The sequence below is a fragment of the Antedon mediterranea genome, chromosome 5 (assembly GCF_964355755.1).
Source record: "Antedon mediterranea chromosome 5, ecAntMedi1.1, whole genome shotgun sequence".
Classification (NCBI taxonomy): Eukaryota; Metazoa; Echinodermata; class Crinoidea; order Comatulida; family Antedonidae; genus Antedon; species Antedon mediterranea.
Genome location: NC_092674.1, coordinates 16,507,731 through 16,520,330, shown reverse-complemented (window position 1 = coordinate 16,520,330; position 12,600 = coordinate 16,507,731). Strand labels below are relative to the sequence as shown.

General features: G+C 34.1%; 1 protein-coding gene across 3 annotated transcripts in view; it reads right to left on the bottom strand.

Moving 5' to 3' along the window:
• The window catches only part of LOC140049513 (ATP-binding cassette sub-family C member 5-like), a 77,568-nt gene that overhangs the window by 33,062 nt on the left and 31,906 nt on the right, over window positions 1–12,600 (bottom strand). For all 3 annotated transcript variants that reach the window (XM_072094410.1, XM_072094409.1, XM_072094411.1), the window contains exons 10-17: window positions 11,260–11,559; window positions 10,402–10,671; window positions 8,290–8,779; window positions 7,469–7,656; window positions 7,247–7,384; window positions 6,728–6,857; window positions 4,766–5,048; window positions 4,399–4,585 (exon numbers count right to left, since the gene is read on the bottom strand). In XM_072094410.1, the coding sequence (XP_071950511.1) occupies window positions 4,399–4,585; window positions 4,766–5,048; window positions 6,728–6,857; window positions 7,247–7,384; window positions 7,469–7,656; window positions 8,290–8,779; window positions 10,402–10,671; window positions 11,260–11,559 (1,986 nt within the window). The remainder of the gene's footprint in view (window positions 1–4,398; window positions 4,586–4,765; window positions 5,049–6,727; window positions 6,858–7,246; window positions 7,385–7,468; window positions 7,657–8,289; window positions 8,780–10,401; window positions 10,672–11,259; window positions 11,560–12,600) is intronic.

Here is a 12,600-nt window from a genome sequence, read left to right as displayed (position 1 = left end):
GTTGGCACCTTCTGATTAGCTAAAAGTTTTAATAGTTTGACAGAGGAAATAACATACATGTTATGGAATACCGTAAAACCTCGAAAAGGTGATAGTATGAGCTTCTTTTCGAGATAGACTGTATTTGAATGTCAAATAAATAGTATGATGATCGTGTTATATCAATATATTATTAATGACCTTACAAAGAACCCTTTATATTTCAACAATCAAGCCTCAGTTATTCTACAATTTATTGTTTTCCAAGTGGTAGGCCTATTTTGATTGCATCTTCTTTTTGTATGCTTCCTTGGTTAATAAGGTCCTATCCCTCCTTCTTTGTCTGTAGTTGGTCTTATACCCCATTCTTTGTCTGTGGATGGTCTTATAATCCCTTCTTTGTGTGTGGATGGTCTTACACCCCCTTCTTTGTCTGTGGATGGTCCTACACCCCCTTCTTTGTCTGTGGATGGTCTTATACCCCCTTCTTTGTCTGTAAGTGACCCCTTTCTTTGTCTGTGGATGGTCTTATACCCCCTTCTTTGTCTGTAAGTGGTCCTATACCCCTTTCTTTGTCAATGGATGGTCTTACACCCCATTCTTTGTCTGTAGACGGTCCTACACCTTCTTCTTTGTCTGTGGATGGTCTTACACCCCTTTCTTTGTTTGTGGACGGTATTATACCCCTTCTGTGCCTGTGGATGGTCTTATACCCGTTTCTTTGTCTGTTGATGGTATTACACTCCTTTCTTTGTCTGTTGATGGTATTACACCCCTTTTTTGTGTGTGGATGGTCTTACACCCCTTTCTTTGTGTGTGGATGGTCTGACACACCTTCTTTGTCTGTAGATGGTCTTACACCCCCTTTCTTTGTCTTTGGATGGTCTTACACCCCCTTCTTTGTCTGTGGATGGTCTTATACCCCCTTCTTTGTCTGTGGATGGTCTTACATCCCCTTCTTTGTCTGTGGATGGTCCTACACCCCCTTCTTTGTCTGTGGATGGTCCTACACCCCCTTCTTGGTCTGTGGATGGTCTTACACCCACTTCTTTGTCTGTGGACGGTCCTACACCCCTTGTTTGTCTGTGTATGGTCCTACACCCTTCTTTGTCTGTGGATGGTCTTACACCCCTTTCTTTGTGTGTGGATGGTCTGACACCCCTTCTTTGTCTGTGGATGGTCTTACACCCCCCTTCTTTGTCTGTGGATGGTCTTATACCCCCTTCTTTGTCTGTGGATGGTCTTATACCCCTTCTTTGTCTGTGGATGGTCCTACACCCCCTTCTTTGTCTGTGGATGGTCTTATACCTCCCTTCTTTGTCTGTAAGTGGTCCTATACCCCTTTCTTTTTCAGTGAGTGGTCCTATACCCCTTTCTTTGTCAGTGGATGGTCTTACACCCCTTCTTTGTCTGTGGACGGTCCTACACCCCTTCTTTGTCTGTGTATGGTCTTACACCCCCTTCTTTGTCTGTGGATGGTCCTACACCCCCTTCTTTGTCTGTGGATGGTCTTACACCCCTTTCTTTGTGTGTGGATGGTCTTACACCCCCTTCTTTGTCTGTGGATGGTCTTATACCCCTTCTTTGTCTGTGGATGGTCTTATACCCCCTTCTTTGTCTGTGGATGGTCTTATACCCCCTTCTTTGTCTGTGGATGGTCTTACACCCCCTTCTTTGTCTGTGGATGGTCTTACACCCACTTCTTTGTCTGTGGACGGTCCTACACCCCTTGTTTATCTGTGTATGGTCCTACACCCTTCTTTGTCTGTGGATGGTCTTACACCCCTTTCTTTGTGTGTGGATGGTCTGACACCCCTTTTTTGTCTGTGGATGGTCTTACACCCCCTTCTTTGTCTGTGGATGGTCTTATACCCCCTTCTTTGTCTGTGGATGGTCCTACACCCCTTCTTTGTCTATGGATGGTCTTATACCTCCCTTCTTTGTCTGTAAGTGGTCCTATACCCCTTTCTTTGTCATTGGATGGTCTTACACCCCCTTCTTTGTCTGTGGATGGTCTTACACCCCCTTCTTTGTCTGGACCCACTACTTTGATTAAATCAGACATTGTTTCTTGTATGATTAGGAGACTCCATGTCACTAATTTGAGGATTACTTGAATAATTATATTGAGATGTCTTTTACGAATTGATTTGGTTCGGATTTTTTCTAAAAAATCAATGACTAGAGAAAATCGAGGAAAAGGATTCAGATGAAAGGTTTACAGCAAAGGCCCATTACAATAAAAATGGAGTACATTTTTTTAGATGCAATGAAAATGAACAAGAATTATCTGAGTTTTTGACTAATGAAAGTAGGTCTACTGCACAAATGCAGGATAAGTTTGTAGTAAGTACTTTGAAAGACGGTGTTCTCTTAACTCATGAAAATGAGAACTTTCCGAACTTGTCTCATATGCAACATCAAAGAGGCCAACGAAAGAATGCTACTTTACATCAAAAATATTTCCAAATGGCATCTAACAATTCAATTCAACTTTTATTTCAGACAATTGTCCATATGGTATAATACATTACAAAAAGAAAAGAAAAGAAGAAGGAGAGAGGACCAAAACTTTTATCTAACGATTGACACATCACAGTTTAGCAAACAAGTCGGCATAGATGAGCTCAGTGATTGCTGTTTCTCAGTGATCTGTCATACTTTACGCCTATCCTATCACATCAAAAGTCAAAAATTCAGAATAATTCCTGGTCATTTTTGCATTAAGTGCCATTTTTTTCGGTAAAAAAAATTAGGTGCATTTATACCAATGTAAACCACATACAGTATGTTCACATAATTATATGTCAAAGGTTATAAATTGTATTTCCAGTCATTTTATGTGAAAATGTTTCATTACTACAAATATAAATGTCTCTATTCTGAACAAAATGACACCAAAATCGATTGAAAATGATCAGTAGTTACTGAGATATACAGATAAAAGCTCAAAGGTCAAACTGGAAGAAACGTCATTTCCGGTCATTTTTGGACGAAACTTTTCATTAGAGCAAATAGAAATATGTGGTTTGTGAACAATTTAACACCAAAATCAAGTCTCTACTGTTTATAGTTGCCAAGATATGAACACTTTTTGTTTTTATGGTGGCCATTTTGAAATCAAGATGGCCGCCATACCGGACGTTGGACACTTGACACCCCCCGATATTTTTAATCTATATACATCAAAGAAACTTTGTGGCAAGTTTCATGCTTTGGTAATAAAGTGCACAACTTGGCTATTTTTATGGCGTTAACTGCTCTACTATAGGAAAAATGTACGGTCCTTAAGGAACTCATATCGATTTGCCCAATGAACCTTTTGGGTACACTATGGCCTATAAATGGGTCTTGCATCGGATATATATATCGACCGAACTGTGGGTCCCTTGCATTGGTCCATGTGGGAAAAGTACTCAATAAATCTTTAAGTTGGTCTGCAGCCCAAATTTTACATATATACACCGTATTATGTTGTCCAATAACTTCTGCTTCTTCATTCTGCTATTGCTTATCAAATTTTTCTGAAAGACATTGTACTGTATAATAGTAGTAATAGTATCCCCCTTCTACACCTCTTTGAATTAAAATCCACCCTGATAGGCTCTTATGTACAGGATTTCAAAGCAATAATCAAACTTGTATATTTAAAACAGTATAATCCATTAGATTGAATAAAAATATCTAATATATTATAAACAATTTGCACTTGGAAATCTCTATGCCATGTTGTTATTTAGATGAGAAAAACAGGTCAAAGGTTAAATTACATTAAAAATAGGTGTTTCAGTTACTTTTTGAAAAAATGTTGCATTATGGCAAGTATAAACATACATATTGTGAACAATTTGACAAATATTGATTAATTTATGTTATTATAATAGAATAACCTTATTAAATTATGCCAAAGGTCAATAACTACACTTCCGGTCATTTTCAAGCAATATCTGTTAAACTGTACTCATTCCTTGCATAATGTATTTGAGGTGTTACAGAGCGGTAGACGTTTCCGGTCCATTATTTCTTATACTAATAGGTTTCGTAACAGTTTTATCCAGCTGCCATTCGGGCACTGAATGCTTGTCAGTATACCGTATGAGAGTGATGTTACACTTTGAATTGTAATTGTGTTTGTTTTATCTGATTTTGTATATCTCAGAGAAAACATAATTTCTATGTATATTTTATATGCAAATGACAATAAATGGAAATAATTTACCACTGATGAATGAATCTAATGACCCTGAGGTTAAATGAAAAATATGAATATTAAGGAACCAAATGGAAATAAGTTTAAATTATTTGAAACTTTCTTTGGTTAATCTGGTTCAATAAATTTCTTTTTTACTGTTTTTTTGCATCATCTTATTCATGTTTTGAAACCAATAATTCAAATCAAAAGGAGGCAATTCAACTTACTTGGGTAGAATATGATAAAGCTAAGCCAGCTAGAGAAGCAGGAACAACTCCATGAGTTACAACAACTAATACAGCTGTACTGACTGACATGATACAGGTTAGAAGATCAAATCTGATGGCTAACCACCGATTAGCAAAATAGAAAAGGCACAGGGCTACAGAATTCTCATCAAGGAGTATGTCAAATCTATGTAAAATATAACAATTTAAAATTGATCATTACAGTAATTATCCACCAAAAACATAACATGACTTTGCATTGTATCTATTTGTTTTCATTTCCTCAAATTGAAATAAAATTCAATACATCATTTTTCTTCCTTTAAGTCAAATAAAACATAAGTACCCTAAAGTTCATACTACTTACTTTGCAATGTACTCTGAACCTTTCTTAAATGCCCAAATCGTTTGCAATCCCAAAATGGTTGTGTTGATATGAGAAAACCAGAAAGAACGTGTAATATTATCTAATTTTTTAATTTCTCGTATTCCATGACGAAAAAGTTTAACCAGGAAAACAAAGAAAATCAGCATGACAAAAACGGGAATAAGAAACCAAGGGAAGACTGCAATGATGCTACTCATTGATAGAAGAATAAGGATGCTATTCTGTATCAAAGGTTCCATAACAAATGGTAATCTAACATCAACTGTAAAATATAAAGTATTTATAAACATATTCAAATATTAACAGTGTACTGTTAACTTCTTCTAAACATTAAAATGGCAAGAAAATCAAAGTAGTCATGTTGGATTTTAGGAAATGATAAATCACATGGCAATTATATTTTATGTAAACTTCAGATATTACAGATGTCACAATTTAAAAATAATATAGCATAGGAGTATCAAATAACGGTATAAAATAAGAGAATTGAGACGGAAGTTGTAAATAAATTCTAAAAATATATTTTGTTAGTCAAAAAGCGCAAATTTCATAACATTTATTTACAGACTCTGATAATGAAAGATAATAAAATACAATGCAATTAAATAATGATGTAAGATTAGAGTTATTATTATTAATCATGGTGAATAAATAATGTACTACAGTATGCCTAATAAGAAATCATAAATAATTAAAAAAAAATCATGCAAATTAATTTATGTTATCGTACAATATAAGTGTCGAGATATCGACTTTAAATATCTTGGGTCATGGATTGGTAGTACCCAGCATGATATCAGTGTACGCAAGGCACTTGCCTGAAAATCTTTCAATGCCCTTTCCAAAATATGGAAGTCAAATCTCCTTAAAGGAAGATCAAACTTGTTCAAAGCTACAGTTGAAAGTGTACTCCTTTATGGAGCAGAAACCTGGACAATTACCAAACAAATCAGGAAATCACTTGATGGTTGCTACACCAGGATGCTCAAATCTGCTTTCAATATCAGCTGGAAAGAAGATTGACCAACAAAGAGCTATATGATGATCTCCCTCCCATCTCAGAGAAAATCAAAGAGAGACGATTGAGATTTGCTGGGCACTGTTTCCGAAGCAGAGAAGAAATCAACTCAAACCTCATTCTATGGAGACCACAACATGGACATCGGAATCCAGGCCGTCCTACAACCTCTACCTAGATGCTCTAATTAAGGACACTGGACTTAAAGCAGAAGAACTTTCAACAACCATGACAGATAAAAATAAAACCACCTGGAGAGCCATCATAGGAGTCCGACCGAGATCGCCTTAAGTAAGTAGTGATGTCACCCTAAATTTCGTATTTAAGCTAATTTGCATATTATCGGGATGTGACAGAGGTGTGATGCTCAAATTTGTATCTCCTCATCATATATTAAGACCATTTAAAAAAAAAATTTATTTCACTTTAGGCTGTTTTTAAGCTTGATTGCCTATCCTAGCACCATTTACAATTTGTTTTATGTACCTAAAGATCCCGGATCCCAGCTTTTATGTTTGTTAATATTTGACCAATTTTGATGTCAGGTTCGGTATTGCCATGTATAATTAATTACCTACAATTTCATGTAATTTTTATTTTATCAGTTTATGAAACATTGTCAGCATTGGTTTTTAAGGTAAGAATATCCCCAAATCGTCCTATGTTAAAGTATATTCGTAGATTGGAACTACAGTAATTCTTAAATTTTGATTTTAAAAAAAAGAAGCAGATTCAGACATAGCATTCTAGCATTTTCATGATTAAACCAACATTATTAACATATTAAAATACAAAAACCAGACTGTATTAGCGTGCATATATGACGTTCCATACATATTTCTTTTATCGTGTTGGGGGTCGACATAGTGTGTGGCCGACCTCACCATAACTCAAAATAATTGACATTCTGTATGTATACATACCCTCATCAAGGTCTTTTGAGAAACGATTGAGTATTCTGCCAAGTGGATTTGTATCGAAGAAGCTCATTGGGCAAGTTACAACACGTTTAAAAACGATGTCATGCATGCGAGATGAGGCACCTAATGTTACCTGTTTTAAAAATAAAAATAGTTACTTTCAATAGTGGATTTTACAATCAATTTAATGTATATTGATTTAATCTGAGATAAACAGATATATAAAATTTTACCCTATTTAAATTAATAATAAAACACAGGAAAATGCTTCACTCACTTCTATGTTCATACTAAACTGTACTCTTCTGATCGTGGCCCTGATTTTAATCATCAAAAACATGATCATCCATGTTTGTGGCAGTTTTATTTGTGTTAACATTTTTTATATTAGGTGTGTGAAAGACCTAGCTTGCTCTAGAAAGCCAAAGCTTTCAATCACTAGTCGATGTTCATAGGGGATGGCAGCCATAGTGATCACCTGTGAGTGGAATGAAGATAAAATAACAACAAAACAATACTTACATTAGTATAAAAGAAACTACGAAGACATATAAGAAATATGAAAACTACAGCCGATAAAATGTACACTATCTGATAAAAGTAGGTGTCTTGCTCCCCATATATACTCCCAACCTCCAGACTTGTGGAAACATTATAATCCTGCATATATGGTAAAATAAAAAGGAATTTAGTTATGGAAAACTATTTTGTATATATATAAACAGAATGTGCAAGAAACTATACCTCTGTATGCTGCTGATTTAACCAGTAACTAAGCCACCAGTTGCTGAATGTGGAGCAGCCTGCTGTTACAATGAATAACAACAAGACAAACAATGTTACAATATAGCCACCAGCTGCTTCGATATAAGCTTTGTATGTTTTTAAACCAACAGTGCCTTCACTTTTCTCTTCTTCTTGTATTAATTTTCCTAAATAAATATAAATATAAATTAATAATATATTTCGAAATTCCTTAAATTTAACACCAACTTAACCATTAACATAACAAATTTAATAACCACAAACTTTAATAAAATTAGCTAACTGCTCTATTAAAAAAAAATGTCAGTGACTAGTTCATTGTCTTCTATAGTACACTAGACTAGTGTGAAATAGGTGCCTATAAAAACCTTGTTTTTATGTTAATGGAATGTCATAACTTACAAGGCTAACACAAAATTGTGATGTTATTTAAACACCACATATACATGCGTGGGCAAAGCTTTCATGCAACAATATTGGTCCTTTCACTGAATTTTAAAAATAATATGTACAAGCAGTTTTTTCCTAATTATTGACCTAAGTCCATGTTTATGTCCATAATTATGCAGCCCTATTTGACCCCGAAATAAAACTTGTATTTGATTGGCTTTCACAAAGAAGGGGTCACAATGTGCATGTGAGTGGCTTCGACAGTCGTTTCATGCCTTGCAAGATGAACCTATTGAGAGGAAATCGAGAGAGGCCTGTTGTAGGTCGCTCTTGATAGAATTTGCACTTGATGATGGAATGGATCTCAACATGTGACATGTGAACTTGATAGTAATTATGATACAACTTACCATCATTAAAAATACATTCCTCAGATTCACAAAAAGTTTGCAATGACTGATGATCATCCTTACAGATTTCCTTTGGAGGAACGGATAAATTATGTTTTTGAAGCATATCTTGAAATTGGTTTTCTTCTTCATACTCAGAACTAGATTTAGGCTCCTTAAAATCATTGTAAAATGTCTGTAAAAGAGCAGCATATGCTCCATTTTGAGACATTAGGAATTTATGAGTGCCATGCTGTATAATGCATCCATCTTTCATGAGAATCACATCATCACAGCGGTCTAAATACTGCAGTTGATGAGTGACAAACAAAACAGTTTTTTCTTTTAAACCATTTAGAATGTAGTTGTTGAAGATATGAAGACCTACATGGGAATCTACAGCACTTAATGGATCATCCAATAAATATATATCACTATCAGCATACAGTGCCCGTGCCAGACTTATGCGCTGTTTTTGTCCACCACTAAGGTTAACGCCCCTCTCTCCAATCTAAAACAGCAGCAAAAAAAAAACTTTAATTAATTATAATAGTATAAATGCATCTTATCTTTATTGAATGCCCTAATGTATTCTTGGAGTAAATATCAACAATGTTGACTGAATAAAATAAAAACTGAATAATATTAGGTAGTTTCATTGGCAGCAAAGACAAATGAAAAATTGAAATTAAAAATTCTTTTTCTTTATTTTACTATGTAGGGTGTCCATTTCTGTTTATTTCTTGAGACAATATTAGTTTATCAGTTTTTGTTAGAAAACCTAGAGATGACTGTATTCATTGTGCCTTTTAAAAACTGTACAATGCAGTGTACATTGTATTAAAATGGGAAAGCAGCATTTTAAAAGATCTTTTACGTATTTAAAGAGTGAAATTTCTGGGCACCTAGAGGTCCATATTCTCAATTCTATTCCATTCATCAACATCGTTGCAATTTTCAACTTGACATTCTGTCTGAGACCAGTGCTGTTTTGAACCTTCTCAACAAATTTCCCTTTGTGTCGCAAATTTGCTGAGTCATCTACAATAAGCTAAAGTGTCCACTTATAAAGAACCCAGTACATCTTTCGGAAGAGTAGAGGGTTACCCCGGTGTACTAGTCAATTCAGCTCCTGTCGTGCCATTTCGTGGCAACAATCGACACAAAGGGACTCTTAGGAGAGAAGAAAGTTGTGGTATGTGTTGTCTACACCTGTGCGCAATTCAGCCCAGTAGGCTGCAAGTTGCAGGTTATTCCCTCATTACATTTACAGCTCATTGGTCATCAGTGACCCTGCGAATGTGCGCTTGTGCAGTTTTACTTTGTAGTCAAAATCAGTGATCCATAAATGTTTGAACAAGGAATCTCACAAACGGAATTACGCCGATGAATGCACATAAATTCCTGTAATTAAGCCCTGGCTGAATAAAGGTAATGCAACGACATTGGGCCTATATTATATTGAGTAAATTATAGTGTATTTCTTTTTCAAATGAAAAATAAATACATACAGAACAAAATTTATTATTTAGCTATTAATAAAAGGTAAGTAACTGATACAATTTCATAAATACGATTTTCTAAATTGTGATACGATTTAGGGAGTGTGTATTCAGCTAAAAACTATAAAATTAGTAAAATAATCATTATTTAATTAATTAACATAACACACAAAAATAGTTATTCTATCATAATAAATTTCATCGATTACACTAGTGTCTTTTAGTGAAATTGCGAGGATCTAAATACTGGTGTTACAAAATTGTTGGGCTACTACACATAACAATGAATTCACTAAGAGGTAAATTGAAGATCAAAAGAGCTGACATGCGTTGCAAATCTTTTTTAGTTGTTGTCCCAGGTACCGGTACTTAGATTTTAAGTGAAACTTTCTATGAAAGTGCCTTTTCCGGGCATCTAGAGGGATCATATTTAAAAATTTGCTCACCCATTAAAAAAATAAAAGAAACAAAAACATTTTGTTCAGACTGTCCTTTGTCCTTGGTGGCTTCAATTATTAGAAAAAGTTGACCACAATCAATTCATATGGCATTATGGATGGATGTTGAGCAATGTATATACACCCTGTGACAAAAAATGCAATATCCATGTTCAATGAATAATATCAAATACCTCTGTCTTATCTCCATTTGGTAGCATATCTATATCCTGTTGAAGACTACATGCGAACAGCACTTGCTCATACTTTTCTTGTGACATTTTTTTACCAAATAAAATATTTTCACATAATGAATCATTAATAATCCATGGTTGTTGAGAAACATATGCTATAGATCCATCTACTGCAACTTTGCCTAATTGTTTTATAGGAAAATTTAATACAGCTGACAATAGACTGCTCTTTCCACAGCCAACAGATCCACAAATACCAAGTACATACCCCTTTAAAAAAAAACAATTGTACAGTATATATATCAGAACTTAATTTTAGAGATTGCATCACAACAATTTACAGCCATTATATTTGTAATTTTCATTCTCATTATACTGTACTTTCTACCAACAACATTCATTTCTTGAATTAGACTAGAGCTTACAGTGCATGATGTAACAAAAAAAAAATATTTATAGTTCAAGGTGGTGGAGGTTTATCAGCCAGTGCACACAAATGAACCTAGTACATCTTCAAAGAGGCGTTTAACTCCTGTGTACTATACAGCACACAGGCACAATTTTAAGTAGGTCTTTTAGTAGGACCCTTAGTTCTGTAATAATCAACATGTTGATTGTGACTCATGACCATAAAGAAAAAGAAGAAAATAATAACTTTGATGTTTTATTTTGTACATTATGAATTTTGAGGTTTCAATGTGTATATTATATTGCTTTTAACAAAAATGAATACATTTAATTCATTCAATATTTTACTTTACATTATGTAACAAGAGTATTCTCTATTTCAATAAAACTTTTAGTTATTATAAAAACATAGATAATGCCGTAATCAAAAAAATGGACAAATAAACTTACCTTTTTAATTGTTAGGTTAATATCAAAAAGTATTTTTACAAATTCTTCTTCACTTTTCACAAGAAAAGAATTTTCTTCTTCGTTGCCAGTTTTTGTAACTCTTGTCTTTGAATTCCTTCTTCCAAACCTTTGTAGAACTTTTGAGTTTCTTCTTACTGGTTTAAAATTAAGTTTTTCCTCATACTTAGAAACAAAAGTTTCTTTATCCCATGCAAATGTTGCATTTTTAATTTCAATGGCATTCATTTTAGTTTCTGGCTTGTCTGTATGTGCTTGTACTTCATCAAGAATAAATAATTCCTGAAAAACATAATTTCAAAAATTGGATTTTAACATATTTTTAACTCAGATAACTATTTACAGAGATTCACAACGCATTTTAGTTCTCATTGTTATGCAAATTATGTGTGTGCTTGAGAATATTCCGACTTGGAGCCCGCTTCATCATATTACCAGTTTGACAGATTTGTTAACAACTCCCTGGTTTAAGTTACACTTGAATTACAATTTCAAATTTCTGTTACAGGGTGTTAAAAGGTAAGAGTTTTAAATAATGTTTGGTACTTAACTATTTTTCAAAGAAAAATGCATCTAGTTTTAGTAGAACTAGGTCTGCAAAGGAGTTGATCAATAATTATTGTTTTTAAGGTCTTGCGTCTTGTGTTCTTAGGTCTTAGGGGGTCTTACTTTTTGTGATCTTAGGTTTCGTGACACCCCCTATAAGAGGCAACACAAAGCAAAATTGTGTGTGAATCGGACAACGAAAATTTAAACATTCCACTGAAACGCAGCATGAAGTCTAAATAGATTTTTCGTGCCACATCTACTGTCTACACCATTATCAGTTGTCAAGTTTGTTAACATCTCTAATTCAACATTCATGCATTTGTAAGTGGTAAGGGCTTCCAGATTTTGATTTCACTAATTGATGAATCATGGGCATTTGATTTTGAATTTACAACCACACCCAGCTCTTTAATTTTCTCTGATTTTAAATCATTGGGAGTATTTTTTATTTTTTACACATTAGTAATAATATGATTAAATGGATATGCTTTAAGCATGAATGCCATAAACTCACTGAACCTAGCACCTAGGTCTTGCCTACTAATATATGGTAGTAATAATACTAGTACTAGATCCCAGGGCCTACTATATATTAATTATTAGCCTAATAATAAGTATGCATAGGCCTACTAGGCCTCTCTACTACAGTACTATGATTATTTAATTTCAATACTAGCTCGAACAAATTTTTTTTTTTCAATTTAAGTCTTGTAGTGTTGTATGTTTATAAAACATTTTACCAGTAAAACAAGTCTTTGAGCAAACATTTTTATA